We start from the raw sequence: 17,061 nt of genomic DNA, 5'->3' as shown, positions 1-17,061 counted from the left end.
ATTTGAGAATTATTTAACCATCTGACATTCCACGTTAGGTAAGATAGTGAGTGTTTAGGTCTAGGGTATCAGATTCCTCAGCAAAGAACTTTGGCTTCTCTGTGGTCATTTAAAATTTGTTCAAACCAGACTGTATATAATCATTTTCCTTGACCACATTGACATTATAATTGTTTTTCGCCGTTCACGCTGTCTTCACCCATTGTGTCACTGCGCCGTTCACTATCACCAGCACGCCCAGTGCTCACTTATGTTTTTTTGGTCATTTGTACTTTGATTGTACCGTAGTGCTGTTAACTACCTACAATATATATCCTTTTTCTAATTTTTCTTGTGGTCTCCCTTCCTTCTTTCCCCTTCCCTTTGTGATTTATATCACTGTGTTTGAATTTGCTATTTTAAATGATATCCAGTTGAGACATTGTTGTTGTGTTAAAAAGGGTATCACATATGGGCGCTAAGTCTCTAAACGTTTGTCTTCAGTTTTACCTGTACTAGGCCATAGCCATGGTGGGCATAGACAATACCTATCTCAGGTGATGTCACAAAATCATAGAAAGTGTGAACAGAAAGCAGTAACCATTTCTCCTGTTCCTCCCACACTGGAAGCCCAATTCTGCCAGGACATATCCCTCAACAACAACATTGACTAGCCTTCCCCCCTCCCCCACCCACCCAAAGCTGATCAAGGACTACAGGGACGGCCTAGAAAACAGAAAACAACATAACAGGATGTTACCCATGGTGGTCACATAGTGAGCCAGCGGTAGCCCCTTCCGGTGGGGGGAAGGGGTGCTGGCTGTTGGGGTGTACACTATAGGTGTGTGTTGAAAACCAGATGGGCAAAGGGATATGTATGTTATGCCCATATGGCAATGTCCATCGCAGAGGTGAAACCATTCGTGACTCAGCCGCCACACAGGCATATTGCAAGGTAGCACATTGCACTTCAATCAGAATCTGTGTGTGGTGTAGGTGACGTGTCTGCTTCTCTGCTTCCTTGTGTTGCAGCTTTTTCAAGAACTCCAGGGCCTGGTATGGAGAGTGGAATTTCTGCAATTTCCCTCAGTGGATGATTTTGAGGCAGGCAGGATACAGTATTGTGTATTGGATTTCAGCCTTCCGGTGAAGTTGTTTCTTCACCAGGAGAAATTTATCCCTAGCCTCCTGCACAGCCAATATGAAGTCAGGGAATAGAGAAATATCATTGCCCTCATATGATACATTAAGCTTTTCTCTTGCCAATCACAACGCCGTTTCGCGATCTCTGAAATTGGGGAGACGTGAGATGATAGGGCGAGGTGGGATCCAGAGGTGCTGTGGCGCTTAGAGTTCTGTGTGCCCACTCCACCACCAGCAATTTGGAGGAGGTCTCTGTAATGAAAAGAGTGACAGAAGTAGATTTTCCCTATGGTCTTCCAGCTGTCCAGTATTAGTCGATTCCAGAATATCAGAAATGCAAATATTATTTTGTCACGATCTGGCTTCAAGATCCTCATTTGTGGACGTGTAGAGCCTTCTCCATGGTAGCGAGTGTCTTGACTCTCGTGCATGCATCATCTTCCAGGGATGTAATGCTCTGTTTCACCACTTTGATCCTGCAGTCGTGCTTTTCCAGCTTCTGGGATATAGTATATATCCTTGAGTTTAGAGTATATACCTTGCTGTCTATCGATAGCAGGCTATCAATCTACATGGCTTGCAACAGAGACCTCATATCGTTATCCGGTACGCTAGGGTCCCAGCCCAGGCCATCACTATTTACCTCTGTACTGCACTTGCTGCGCCAGTGCTCAAAATAGAGTTTCAGCTCATATCCATCCATCTTCTCCAGGACCGCCCTGGTTGCAGGGAGGAAGTAGAGATGTGAGCAGAGCTCTGGCTCAGGGCGATCCGGCGGTGAAAGCAAGGCGTGGGCCGAGGGGCCACAGCAGGGGTCAGACTCAAAAGAGCACCCAGCGTAATGGTTCCAGCATTGCAGCACTGATGACAACCTCACGTATGAACCTCCGTCGGCCAGTGGTCATCACTCGTGGCTCCACGTAGTTCAGGCCCGTGTGGTATGCACCTCACAGTGCCCTTCAAGGAGTCCCCAACTCCCCCAGCAGATGTAACTGCCTGTAGGTTGGATGATCACAAGCAGACTCTAGGCTCACCACAGTCACTGTTGGCGGTCTAGTCTCACATGGGCATTATCAAGAAGGAGAAGTACTTCTGTGCTGAACATGCCAGAAGAAGCATGCCGCCCCTTTAATTCTCACTATGGAGCCCAACCACCACTACTTCACGGCTGCCATCTTGGATTGGAAATATTTAGTAAATGTAGAATACTTTTTTGTTTGTTTTTTCCTTCTCTGGGAAAATAATTTTCTCTGTGGACAAACCCTTCACATAGACACTGGCTAATTTCGGGAATGTTAATTTCCCATTCTTACCCCAGATCAGAAATGAATTCCTGCCTTTGGCAGGAGTAAATATCTGACCCTATCTAGGTGGGAATGTGGCTTGGAAAGGTTTAGGAATACCCACAAACTCTCTAGTTGGGGTTTTGCCAAATTTCCTTGGCATTCCCACCATTGAATGCTTACTCCCTGTTCTTTGGGGAAGATTTACTCCCACATAATTTAATTCGGTTTACAAGAGCAAATTAACTTTTTGTGAATTGTGAAAGTGTATTTTCTCTTGTAAATCTTGCTGTGTGTGCTCCCAAATTGAAGGTGGGTGTGCAAATATCTTTGTGATTCGGGCCCTAATTGTTTTAAATAGTAGCTTCATAAATGACTACAACTGTGGCAATAAGGGAAATGTAAAAAAACATTCAGAGCTATACTGTGCACTCTTAAATTGAAAGCTCATAAAATACTGCCACATACCGTTTTAAGATGATATGGTAGCTTTCGCAAAAGTTTTAACATGAATGATTAATTTGGGCGGGCAAGTAAAGCATTGCAGGCACTTGGATCATCTTTTAATTTGATTAGCAACCCAGAGGCAATTCAACTGCTCATGTCACATTTCCTGTCTACATTCCATTGATGAGGTGGTGATGGGCATATCTGGCTAAATTTACAGACAAGTAATGCTGGGCATCATGTTACAAACTTTAACTTTCCTACCGGGGTCTGTCGCAGAACTTATTGTCTTAAAACCCAGAAGAGCGCCATTCAGGGATGTTGTTTTATCCTTTATTCACCTTGTTCATTTGTATATAGCTGTCTCTCTCACAGCACTTTCTATATTTATATTGCACGTTATGAGGACTGGTAGCTGGTTCATTTCCTCATTTCCTATACCAGGCAGAATGATAGTGAGCTGCCTGCTGGTGGGCAGGTCATCCCTGGTTGATTGGCACCCACCCTCTCTTGTGTTTGACAGTTGGGATCATATAGAGGATTAGGAAAGCTAAAAGATGTCTACATGAGCCCCCTCGCGGCCATCGTACGCAAACACAACCTCAGCATAATCTCCTACGCCGACGACACCCAACTGATCCTCTCCCTGACCAACGACCCCGCCGCCGCCAGATCCAACCTGCACGAAGGGATGAAAGAGGTAGCCGATTGGATGACGACCAGCCGCCTGAAACTGAACTCGGACAAGACGGAGGTCCTCATCCTGGGCTCCTCACCCTCCGCCTGGGACGACTCCTGGTGGCCTCCCGCCCTGGGCACCGCACCCAAACCGACAGACCATGCACGCAACCTGGGCTTCCTCCTGGACTCCTCCCTCTCCATGACCAGGCAAGTCAACAACGTCTCCTCGGCGTGCTTCAACATCCTACGCATGCTACGGAAGATCTTCTGGTGGATCCCCACCGAGACCAGGAAGACCGTCACCCAGGCCCTCGTCACCAGCCGACTGGACTACGGCAACGCCCTCTACGCCGGTACCACCGCCAAGCTCCAGAAGAGACTCCAGCGGATCCAGAACGCCTCAGCCAGACTCATCCTCGACATCCCACGAACCAGCCACATCTCCGGACATCTGAGAGACCTTCACTGGCTCCCCGTCAACAAGAGAATCACCTTCCGCCTCCTCACCCACGCACACAAAGCCCTACACGACCAAGGCCCGAGCTACCTCAACAGCCGAGTCAACTTCCACGCTCCCAAACGCCACCTCCGATCAGCCAACCACGCCCTCGCCGCCGTCCCCCGCATCCGAAGAGCGACTACAGGAGGAAGGTCCTTCTCCTACCTGGCCGCCAAGACCTGGAACTCCCTCCCTACCGACCTGCGCCTGACCCAAGACCACCTCTCCTTCAGGAAGAAGCTGAAGACCTGGCTGTTCGAGCAGTAGCGGCACCCCCCCTCCCCCCCCCCAGCGCCTTGAGACCCTACGGGTATGTAGCGCGCTTTACAAGTGTCACTGATTGATTGATTGAAAGATGCGGGTGGAACACTTGAAGTAATCTCAGCCACTGGAAATGACTCTGGTCGCAAGCCAATCCTTCTGTTTTTGCTTACTGTGCTGCTAAAGACACGAATCAACCGTATGCAAACCCTTTTTGGTACTGCTGGAGAAGGAACAGTCCATGCTGATCTGGCAGGCCCTGCACCCTCTGAGTTTATGCAAAGGCAACTCCGGATTATTAGGGCCTCCTATGGCCCTATCAGCGAGGAGCATTTGGAGTCCCCACCGAGCATGGGAACAAATGTCTGGGCTATCCCTCTCACTTATGGCATCTCAGTGAAAATATTTAAGAAGTAATTGATGGAAAACTGATCTCTTTCATTGGTAGTCACTGTGGGCCGCATTTCAGTCCACAATATTTTGTCTCTGTGGCATGCAAACAGGCACCAACCACATAGGAGCATAGCGGGGCTGATCCCTAAAACAGGAGCCAAAGCAGGAGTCCCTCGTCTGTTTCACCAGGAAGAGAAGGCCGCCAGTGACGTCATCTGGGACGCTTGGACAGCATATCACGAGGCGAGGGATCGGCCCCTTTTTCTCTCCACCGCACACTACTAGCCTGCATGCTCATATTCTCATAACAACTGCTTTAAATGGGCCGGTACTGTCCGGTACGGTGTACCGGCACTTTTTTATTTTAAGACGGAGAGTACCGGCACTTCTCCAGAGAAATGCAATACTTTTAATTGGAGAGTACCGGCACTTCTCAAAAACAAGCAGGTACTCTGGTACAGAGTACCTGCACTTCAATTTTTCCATTTAAAGCAGAATGTCTTTGGCCGATCTTACTGTATTCTAATAACAGTAATGTATGCTTAACAATGGTTATCATTCCTCACTGATGCGATGTGACTATGGGAATAAAAGGCTATGCCCTTTGTTAAACCACATTAATTGCAGTTGTCTATCTCCTTGGGAGACGTTTCAGTTGGGGGCGGCGAGTTGCACGTTGTGAACGCACTATGTCGGTATGAACAGCAGTGGTGGTTGGAGGGAGGCTTATAGTCTGCGGCCTTGACTCCTTGCTCAAAGTCACGTCTGCTGCCCGAGCTGAAATATACATTCCTCGCTCCAGAGGAAGAACACCAGGTAAGGTAACTCTTTCTTTTTGGGAGGAGAGCCCCCTGGCGCAGCCGACCACAGTGACAGATACACAACCACCTTAACTCCACACCACCAATCCAACCCCTGTATACATTTCCTTTTAGGAACGTGGCTGGGAGAAACGGCTTCAGCAAGCGTTCGGAGAAAGCAATGCTGAAAACCTCACACGAGAGGCTGAAGAGCAGGTTCGCCTTTACAAGCAACGCCTTCCCAAAGCAGGTGAATATTTGGTACAAACATTAGCACATCATTCATTTCTTAATTTAAAGAAATCAAAGGTTTTTGGGGTTCTCACTATAAATAATTTGTATTTACTTCCAGGATGCACAAAAATGCCCGAGTATTTATGTTGTGGTGACTATCCCACCTGTTTTTCATTCAAGCAGATTTAAGACAAGAGTCTGAATAACAGAAGCATGCTGGGTCAAGAACGTGCTATTTTACCCTGTTTCGTCATGCCCCAGTCAGCGCTGTTTTGCACCAAAATCATTGTTTATAATTTGACTGTGTATTTAGTGTACAAAAGTTTTTTGATGCAGCATGGAAGCACAGAACTCCACAAAAAGAAACGAAGCATAATGTACGCCTTTATAATCTCTAACATGGTGCTACATAGCAACTCGGTGGAACCTGACCACTTTTGAGTTGGCCTTAACCCCTTCGCTGCTAGACCTTTTCCCCCCTATGCTAAGCCTTTTTTGGCTATTTGGGGTAGTTTGCGCTTAGGCCCCTGTAACTTTTTGACCACATAAGGTATCCACGCCAAATTTGCGTCCTTTTTTTCCAACATCATGCGGATTCTAAAGGTACCCAGGGTTTGTGGATTCCCCTGGAGGGGACTCAGAAATTAGCCAAAATACAGCTACATTTGTTTTTTTATTGGAAAAATGGGGGAAAAGGGCTACAGATGCAAGCGTCTGTTTTTTTCCCTGCAAATGGTATCAACAAGGGGTTGTGGTGCTGAAATCACCATCTTCCCAGCTTTCAGGGACAAGCAGACGTTTGTCAGAAAACCAACATTTTTTGCACAGTTTCGGCATTTTTGTGGGACATCGCCTATTATTGCTATTTTTTGTGCTTTCAACCTCCTTCCAGTTAATGGTAGAAATGGTTATGAAAGCAATAATGGATCCTGGAAAGATGTACATTTAAGTAAAGTAGACAAAATTATGAATCCAGCAAGGGGTCATTTGTGTAGATCCTTCAAGGATTCTTTATAGAAGCTAACAGTTCAATATAGGAAAAATTGAAAATTAGTTGAAAAAACAGCCATTTGTGACAACGTTTTCACCTGTATTCCTTTAATTGTGACAGCTGTTTGAAAGCAATATACCGTTACATCCGCTGGACCTTTCTGGTTGTGGGGATATATAGGACTTGTAGGTTCACCAAGAACCCGACGAACCCAGAGCCAATAACTGAGCTGCGTCTTGCGATGGTTTTTCATTATGTACCGGGTATATAGCAATTCATTTGGGAAAATCTATGCATGGAAAAATCGGTATGAAAGACACTTATGTATTTCTGAAATCGGAACAAAATATAGAATTTAGAAACAGTAGATATTTGCACATTTCCAAAATGGGGAGTATCCATACTAGCATGAGAATTATAGGTCATTTTTCAAAATGACTTCTTTTTTACACATTGTCTTTCATTTGGAAGGCAGAAATGCATCAAAAGTCAATAGGTAATAACAGTTGCTTTACAATTCTGTGTTACCCTAAGTCTCCAGATAAAAATGGTACCTCACTTGAGTGGGTAGGCCTTGTGCCCGCGACAGATAATGGCCCAAAATGTAATCAAGGATAGGGTGACTTGACTGGCTCCCACCAGGTTATGTCACCCAGAATCCCTTGCAAACCTAAAAATGTGTCCAAAAAACCACATTTTCCTCACATTTCTGTGGTGGAAAGTTCTGGAATCTGCGTGGATCCACAAAATTCCACCCACCCCGCGTTCCCCACAGTCTTCCTAGAAAAATGGTACCTCACTTGTGTGGGTAGGCCTAGTGCCCGCGACAGATAATGGCCTAAAATGCCACGTGGACAAACCACATTTTCACAGTGATAACTGACCCTTTTTTTGCAAAGTGCCAAGCTGTAGATTTTGAACCCTAGCTCTGCCGGCACCTAGGGAAACCTAGCAAACCTATACATTTTTTAAAACTAGACACCAAGGGGAATCCAGGATGGGGGTGACTTGACTGGCTCCCACCAGGTTCTGTTACACAGAATCCCTTGCAAACCTAAACATTTGTCCAAAAAAACACATTTTCCTCACATTTCTGTGGTGGAAAGTTCTGGAATCTTCGTGGATCCACACAATTCCACCCACCCCACATTCCCCAAAGTTTTCTGAGAAAAATGGTGGCTCACGTGTGTGGGTAGACCTAGTGGCCGGGACAGGAAATGGCCCAAAACGCAACGTGGACACACCACATTTTCACAGTGAAAACGGACCCTTTTTTTGCAAAGTGCCAAGCTGTAGATTGTGAACCCTAGCTCTGCCGGCACCTAGGGAAACCTACTAAACCTATACATTTTTGAAAACTAGACACCCAGGGGAATCCAGGATGGGGTGACTTGACTGTGACCAGGTTCTGTTACCCAGAATCCCTTGCAAACCTAAATATTTGTCCAAAAAAATCTGATTCTCCTCACATTTCTGTGGTGGAAAGTTCTGGAATCTACGTGGATCCACAAAATTCCACCCACCCCGCGTTCCCCACAGTCTTCTGAAAAAAATGGTACCTCACTTGTGTGTGTAGGCCTAGGACCCGCGACAGAAAACGGCCCAAAACCCAACGTGGACACACCACATTTTCACAGTGAAAACTGACCCTCTTTTTGCAAAGTGCCAAGCTGTAGATTGTGAACCCTACCTCTGCCGGCACCTAGGGTAACTTAGCAAACCTATACATTTTTTAAAACTAGACACCCAGGGAAATCAAGGATGGGGTGAATTGACTGGCTCCCACCAGGTTCTGTCACCCAGAATCCCTTGCAAACCTAAAAATGTGTCCAAAAAAACACATTTCCCTCACATTTCTGTGGTGGAAAGTTCTAGAATCTGCATGGAGCCACAAAATTCCACCCACTCCGTGTTCCCCACAGTCTTTCTAGAAAAATGGTACTTCACTTGTGTGGGTAGGCCTAGTGCCCGCAACAGATAATGGCCCAAAACGCCACGTGGACACACCACATTTTCACAGTGAAAACTGACCCTTTTTTTGCAAAGTGCCAAGCTGTAGATTTTGAACCCTAGCTCTGCCGGCACCTAGGGAAACCTAGCAAACCTATACATTTTTTAAAACTAGACACCCAGGGGAATCCAGGATGGAGTGACTTGACTGGCTCCCACCAGGTTCTGTTACACAGAATCCCTTGCAAACCTAAACATTTGTCCAAAAAACACATTTTCCTCACATATCTGTGGTGGAAAGTTCTGGAATCTGCGTGGATCCACAAAATTCCACCCACTCCGCGTTCCCCACAGTCTTTCAAGAAAAATGGTAGCTCACTTGTGTGGGTAGGCCTAGTGCCCGCGACAGATAATGGCCCAAAACGCCACGTGGACACACCACATTTTCACAGTGAAAACTAACCCTTTTTTTGCAAAGTGCCAAGCTGTAGATTTTGAACCCTAGCTCTGCCGGCACCTAGGGAAACCTAGCAAACCTATACATTTTTAAAAGCTAGACACCCAGGGTAATCCAGGATGGGGTGACTTGACTGGCTCCCACCAGGTTCTGTTACCCAGAATCCCTTCCAAACCTAAAAATTTGTCCCAAAAAACACATTTTCCTCACATTTCTGTGGTGGAAAGTTTTGGAATCTGCGTGGATCCACAAAATTCCACCCACCCCGCATCCCCCAAAAGTCTTCCGAGAAAAATGGTACCTCACTTGTGTGGGTGGGTCAAGTACCCGCGACATGCAAGGGCCCAAAACCTATTGAGGCGACATCAAATTATCTATCACAAAACAACCTGGTTTTGCAAGGGAGGTCCCATGAGTTTTTGGCCTCGGACTCGGCGGCCATCTAGGGAAACCTACCAAACCCACACATTTCTGAAAACTAGACACCCAAGGGAGTACAGAGAGGTATGGCTTGCGTGGGTCCCCCAACATTTTCCTACCCAGAATCCCCTGCAAACCTCAAATGTAGCTGAAAAATGCACTTTTTTCTCAAATTTCTGTGTGGGAAAGTTCTGGAATCCTCGTGGATCCACAAATTTCCTCCTACCCAGCATTCCCCCAGGTCTCCCAATCAAAATGGTACCTCACTCGTGTGGGTGGGTCAAGGACCCGTGACAGGCAAGGGCCCAAAACCTATTGAGGCGACATCAAAATTACCTATCACAAACAACCTGGTTTTGCAAGGGGGGTCCCATGAGTTTTTGGCCCCGGGCTCGGCGGCCATCTAGGGAAACCTACCAAACCCATAGATTTCTGCAAACCAGATCCATAGATTTCTGCAAGTCCAGCAAAGTATGGCTTGCGTGGGTCCTCCAACATTTTCCTACCCAGAATGCCCTGCAAACCTCAAATGTAGCTGAAAAATGCACTTTTTTTTCAAATTTCTGTGTGGGAAAGTTCTGGAATCTGCGTGGATCCACAAATATCGTCCCACCCAGCGTTCCCCCAGGTCTCCCGATAAAAATGGTACCTCACTCGTGTGGGTGGATCAAGGACCCGTGACAGGCAAGGGCCCAAAACCTATTGAGGCGACATCCCTTGCCTGTTGCGGGTCCTTGACCCACCCACGCAAGCCAGGTATCATTTTTATCGGAAGACCTGGTGGAACGCTGGGAGGGATGAAATTTGTGGATCCACGCAGATTCCAGAACTTTCCCACACAGAAATTTGAGAAAAGGGTGATTTTTTCAGCTAAATTTGAGGCTTGCAGGGGATTCTACGTAGGAAAACGTGAGGGACCCACACATCGCTGGACTCCCCCGGGTGTCTAGTTTTCAGAAATTTATGGGTTTGGTAGGTTTCCCTAGATGGTCGCCGAGCCCGGGACCAAAACATCATGGGACCCCCCCCCTTGCAAAACCAGGTTGTTTTGAGATAGGTAATTTTGATGTCGCCTCCATAGGTTTTGGGCCCTTGCCTGTCACGGGTACTTGACCCACACACACAAGTGAGGGACCATTTTTCTCGGAAGACTTTGGGGAACACGGGGTGGGTGGAATTTTGTGGATCCACGCAGATTCCAGAACTTTCCACCACAGAAATGTGAGGAAAATGTGTTTTTTTTGGACACATTTTGAGGTTTGCAAGGGATTCTGGGTAACAGAAGCCGGTGAGAGCCAGACAAGTCACCCCATCCTGGATTCCCCTGGGTGTCTCGTTTTCAAAAATGTATAGGTGGGCTAGGTTTCCCTAGGTGCCGGCAGAACTAGGGTTCAAAATCTACAGGTAGGCACTTTGCAAAAAAGGGTCAGTTTTCACTGTGAAAATGTGGTGTGTCCACGTTGCGTTTTGGGCCATTTTCCTGTCCCTCCTGGGGCGATCCCCAAGCAGAGGTCCACTGGTGAGGGGTACCATTGGAAAGGGGAGTTCCTCCCCTTTCCAATGATACCTCTCCCGTCTTTCTACGTGCTCAGGGGGCTGAGATAACACCCTGAGCACAAAGAAAGTGAAACTGAAATGAGCCTAAAGGCTCATTTCAGTTTCGGTGTTTCGATTTCTGTGAAATGACGTCAGCGCGACGTGCGCGCTGATAGTCATTTCATAGAAACGGGGGGGGCCTCGGGAGCTGGGGAAGCTCTTCCCCAGCTCCCGAGGCTTAGGGGGAGTAAAAGAAATCCCTCTGGTGCCTCCACCAGAGGGATTTCTTCTGCAATGGCGTCAGTCACGCGGGAGCCGTCCGACGCACATTAGAACGTATGCATCGGACGGCTCCCGCGCGTCCGACGCCTGGAAGGGGTTAAAGTGTCTCATCTTAAAAATATTGTTCATTAGCTCTTATGAATGTCAGGGGCAGCAGATGGAAAGTGCTTGCTCTAACCAATGTATACACCTGTATCATGAAACTAGAGCTTCTGCTGCGGACTGCACACATGACAGCCGTGCCATATTGTTTAGTCACATACAATGATATATATATATTTTTGGCTCGGATAATTTTTTGGCATGAATGTGTGTATGAAAGGAGCAAGTCAGTGTGTAACTCACGCGCACACACCCTTTGATCAGCACCCGATAACCCACATTTCTTAATACTGAATTATTAGACATAATCTAAATGTTCCATGTTTGGTGTCCCGCTCTCTGAGATATTTCACACATTGATAGATGGGGAGGAAGGGCTGTCGTGTTTTCAGGGGTTGCAGAGGAGTTTTGGGCCAGATGCATCAAGCATTTATTGCCTTCACAAACAGCTAATTCGTCGAATCGGCCGTTTGCGAATGCAAAAAAAATGCTCTTCTGATGTAGCAAACCCTATTTTGCGATAAATCGCAAAATGGGTTTGCGATTCGCTATTAGGAAGGGGCGTGTTTAGGGCGTCCCTTCCTAATACCGAATCGCATCAGTATGCATAAATGTTTTGCGACCGAAATGCGGTCGCAAAACATTCGCATTTTACCACCTACTTCAAGTAGGTGGTAACCAATTAGCCAATGGGAAGGGTTCCCCAAGGGACCCCTTCCCCTTTGTGAATGTCTGTAAATGCATTTAAGAGCAGGCAGTGGTCCCACAGACCACTGCCTGCTCTTAGAAAATGAAAGGAAATGTTTTCATTTTCTCTTTTGTAAAGCATCCTATTTTCCTTTAAGGAAAACGGGCTGCTTTACAAAAAAAGAGATTGCTTTATTTAAAAGCAATCACGCACATGGTGGTCTGCTGAACCCAGCAGGCCACCATCCCTGTGATTTTTGCGATTCCCAGGGGGTCGAAAATTGCGACCTACCTCATTGATATTCATGAGGTAGGTTATTTTCGATCCCCTAGGAATCGCAGAAAGTGTTAAACACACTTTTATGCCTTCCGTTTTGCGATTTTGTGATTGCGAATCGTAAGGATTCACAATTAGGAAACCGCAAATTGGTTTGTTGATGCATCTGGCCCTTAGTTTATAGCTGATTTCCCGTTCACGATCTCTTCCTCACTGAAATGCAGTGGTACTGGAACAATTTCCAGAGTTGTGGTCCTGCCATCAATGTTGCATCGTGCACGTGATCTAAGCAGGAGAGTGGTAAGGATGGGGTATGAAGCCAGCTGTCGTGCATTTTGTAGCACACTGTCACACGTATATTACTGAAGCACTGTGTGGTAGCACTCTGTCATTTATATGCAGCACATTTTTCATTGAAATGGGCACTAAATTTGCTGGTAAAACTAAATAGCGCACAAATGACAATGTGTGGAAAACGGATTTAAGCGAATAACTATCATTTGCATGTCACTAAGTAAAGAGTCTTGATTTGTTTTATTCCCTTGAAAAAGGTTTGTTTCCATCACACTTCACAACTTCAAAACAGGGCTTCATTTGTGCTTATCTGCTGATATATTTTGAAATAGTCGATCAGTTGTTTGCAGGCATTTAAATGTAGATGTTTCAGAAATAAAGTGACATCCTGCAACCTTCCCTTTCACGCTCCTATACTATTGCAAGATTGTCACATAGTTCACTTCACAAAATTCTCTCACTTTGTATTCAGGGAATGAAAAGTAAACCTCAATGTCCATGAGAAACAAATAATCAGCAATTTGTTAGAAGACAACGCCTGAAGTTTGACCTTTGTTTTTGAAAGCACAGAACATGTAGCAAGATAAAGATAAAATGTTATTGCTCTTTCACCTTCTGAACTCCAGTATAATTATTTCTGGGGGTAATACAGCCACCCCCACTTGAGTTCGCAGTGGTAGGTAGGGTATATATTTTAGCATGTGGGGTAAGTCAGTTGTCGGTTTGGTTTTCAGATCAGTTTTCAATTGATTTTCAGATGTATTTTCATTTTGTGTAATCACCCACCTTCGTCCCGTTGGCCCCACCGCCTGACGTCCTCTTTTGTGGGGTCTGTTCAGCCCATGGGCCTTCTGCCCTCTGTCCCCAGCTCCAGCTTCTTGCAGTGGTCCTCCCAACTAGTGTCCTGGTGTCCCTGGTTACCAGCCTTTTATACTCGGGGTATGTCACAATGGAGACTCTTTCACAAGTCATTATTACGTCACCATTTTGTGGGTGATACCATGTGTTTCCAGACTGGAGAGAGCAGGTCAAGGCATTGACACATCACAATGTCTTGATGAGGTCACTTAAAAACGTTTACAGCCGTGTCCCTGAAGACGGCCCTGTGCTCCCTCACATACTACCCCCAATATGGTCTCTATTTTTCTCCCTCGCGTTGTGATAGAATTCCCTTTTGCAGGCTCAGTGTCACTTAGGTCTTGTGAAAGATAGTGCAGGGCCTGTGATGTCATAAATGTTCCATTTACGGAGCTCTGATCCTGCTGCGAAGGGATGGTGGGCAAATGGACAACAACAGCATCAGATGAAAACAAAACTACGTTTGATTAACACACCAGTAGAACAAAAGCGAAACGCACCAGATACACAACACACCAATATGTTGCAATACAGTAACAACACAACAGAAGAATGAAATAAAACACACCAACAAATCTTTGCTGCACACATATAACACCAACATGAAAATACACTAACAAACTACCTCACAATACAACAAATCACTTGCATAAAGGCAACACAGTCGCATTCCAACCGAGTACAATAATATACACCAAACCAAACAACACCCCAACATTGTTAAATATTTTGTTTGTGTGTATGTTGCTGGTTGATATCGATATATTTAGTTGTTTTAGGATTGTGTTTTCGTTGTGCCTTGCTTTGACGTGTTAATGTTGGAGGTGCTGTGTTGCTGTATTATTACATTATGATGTTTTGTTGTGTGGTTCTGTTGTCCCATAGCTTTATTGTAATAGTGTTTTATTATTGTGCTGCTTTTTTTTGCTTTAGTGTCGCTGTTTTTCTATATTTTGTCTTTTTAATATATATTTTTGTTTTGTGTTATCATTATACTGTGTTGATTTGGTGTTTTTTGTTTTGCATTGTTGTGTTTCTGTGTTGTTTCATTGTGTTAGGTTATGCTGGATATTTGATTTGTATTTTTCTTTTGTTGATGTTTTCCATGTGTGATTGTGTTGGATGTTCTGGTATTTTTGTGTTTGATTGCTCTGTTATGTTGTGAAGCTACTCATTTGTAATTGCGTTGTTATATTATGCTGTTTTCTGTTGTGATTCTTTTGTACTGTGCCTTGCAATTCTTTTTGGTTTTTGGTGCTGGTGTGTTACATTATGGTTTAATTATTGTGTTCTGTTGGTTGAAGTAGTTCCTTTGCAGACTTTGCAAAAAGCTGATAGTTTCCAGTTGAAAACAAAATGTTTCATTTATTTCTAGTGAAAAACAACCATAGGTAACATAATTACACTATAGCTCTGGCACTTTAAATGACAGCAGTCTTTCTCAAATCATATATAAACATGCCTTGAATTGTGCTAACTTCATTTAACCAACCACAGTTCTCACTGTATATTTTCCGGTAACTTTAAAAAGTTCAGGCAGCCAAAGTTTAGCATAGTGAAGGAGAGCTTTAAGTAACACGTATGTTCTATAATTGTAGGTGATGCGCTTCTTTATGAAGAAGGATCATCCCCTCTAGATGCTTTGCATCAGGCAGCTATTGCGTATGCCTCAGCTATTAAACTGAAGCCAAAAGAACCTAATCTCCATTTCCAGTTGGCCCTCGTCATGGAAGAGCATTACTATGCAGCGGAGATATATGGACTCAAGAAAAAGGTAAGCAGCAATGGGAAGTTCTCACTGTAGCTTATGCTAAATTATATTTGTATGCATAGTAGTGAAGATGAACAAATGTGCGTCACATGTCAATAGACCACATGGCTAATAGTGAACAAATGTATCCTGGTCAATAGGGATAAAAGGTACTGTGATTGTTGTTTAAAAGTGGATCCAGCATCCACACCAGCATATCCCTAGACCCCCCAGAGCAGTGTTTCCTGTGTTTGTGCCCTCGTGCAATCAAAAGAAGGTTAAACTAAAGTAATTCTTTCCAGACCACATGTAAAGCATGAACAATCATGATGTGTCCATAAATGTAAAATCGCACGGTCTATTCTTTTTAAGTTGCTATTCATCCAGGGAGGGAGTATTGAGCCAAGCTACGAGAGTATCTTCTCTTCTGGGTTCCGGTGCTGTTCCCTTTTCGTGACTCTATGCAGTGGAAGTGGTCTTAAGAAGACTTGGAGCACAACAATTCAGTTGCACAGACCTGTGAGCAACATACTGAGGGCAGTTTCATAGGAGAATCTCATTCCCATTCACCACAAAAACGGAGTCTCTTCAATTGCCGGTGAAGGAAATCTAAGATGTTTCACGGAATGCTGAAACCAGCAGAGCAGCACTTCTGAGGCTTCAGCAGAAGCGTGGTGGGCCCGCACATCTGTCACCAAGAGGGAGGCTTGAAGGCCTGAACCAAACCATCCTAAAGCTAAAGCATTTGCTCCTGTAGGCCCACGGTGTGGCGGTGAGAAGCATTGGTTGAAGGAAACCAGTGCAAGGCCTGGGTATGGAAATGCCTGGTAGTCCCTCTATAGACCCACCTCCGATTCATGACCACGATTAGATGAGAGACTCTGCGCTGTGATTCCCAATGGCAGCACTTTCTGCAGAGCTCCACAAGATAATTCCCTGAGATGATGGGGACCTCGTCAGTCAACATACTGCCAACGGATTATTACATTATAGGGCTCAAAGATTAGGAGGAATTTTTCCATCTCAGGCAGCATGGCACCAACCAATGTTCTGAGGTCCCTCCAGTGAAGGATGATCCTTGTATTTGGAATTAAACACAGAGTGAAACTTTATTAATTACTCTCTTGATATTTGAGTACCAAAAGGGAGGAATATTGACTGCATGATTTCCACCATGGAGAACTTCTAGTGGAAATGGCTTCAAAGAAAGCCAGGTCGGAGGACTAAAACATAAGGATGATATGAGGCAGGATGACGTCTTTAAGGAGTGTACCATGGCAGTTATTGTACAACTAAGGGGTGAGGCTGAAACTCTGAAGAATTTGGAGAGTCCAGCTTCAGCATCTCATACTCAAGTATTGAGGATCCCTTCCCAAATGAGAAGGAGATGATCATGAAGTTCCCCTGTTGTTCTTTTTGAAGACTGACATGCTCTATGAAAACCCAGCTGCCCTTCTGGTGTTCTGCAAGACAAGCTGCATATCTACAATAGGCCCTGGCAAGTGTGTTCCTGGCACTGGTACAGTTATCCCTGATATGGTGATCTGCCCTGCTGCTAAAGTGGAAGACCTGGCCTTCAGAGGCAGTAAAATCCTATTTTTGCTAATTCACACAGCTCAGAGAAGATGGTAGGAGCTTCACTCTATTAACCCCTTCCATGCTCATGACGGAACGGTTCCGTCATGAGCCACGGTTGAGCTGTGCTCATGACGGAACCGTTCCGTCATGGGCCCGCCC

General features: G+C 45.3%; 1 protein-coding gene across 1 annotated transcript in view; it reads left to right on the top strand.

Moving 5' to 3' along the window:
• The window catches only part of LOC146821513 (uncharacterized), a 436,639-nt gene that overhangs the window by 230,466 nt on the left and 189,112 nt on the right, over positions 1 to 17,061 (top strand). Inside the window, exons 8-9 of the mRNA XM_085612507.1 lie at positions 5,622 to 5,736; positions 15,173 to 15,348. Coding sequence (XP_085468633.1) covers positions 5,622 to 5,736; positions 15,173 to 15,348 — 291 coding nt within the window. The remainder of the gene's footprint in view (positions 1 to 5,621; positions 5,737 to 15,172; positions 15,349 to 17,061) is intronic.

The sequence above is a fragment of the Triturus cristatus genome, chromosome 6, assembly GCF_964204655.1.
Source record: "Triturus cristatus chromosome 6, aTriCri1.1, whole genome shotgun sequence".
Taxonomy (NCBI): domain Eukaryota; kingdom Metazoa; phylum Chordata; class Amphibia; order Caudata; family Salamandridae; genus Triturus; species Triturus cristatus.
Note: the sequence above shows the minus strand (reverse complement) of the source record. Positions and strands in the feature narration are given on the sequence as shown.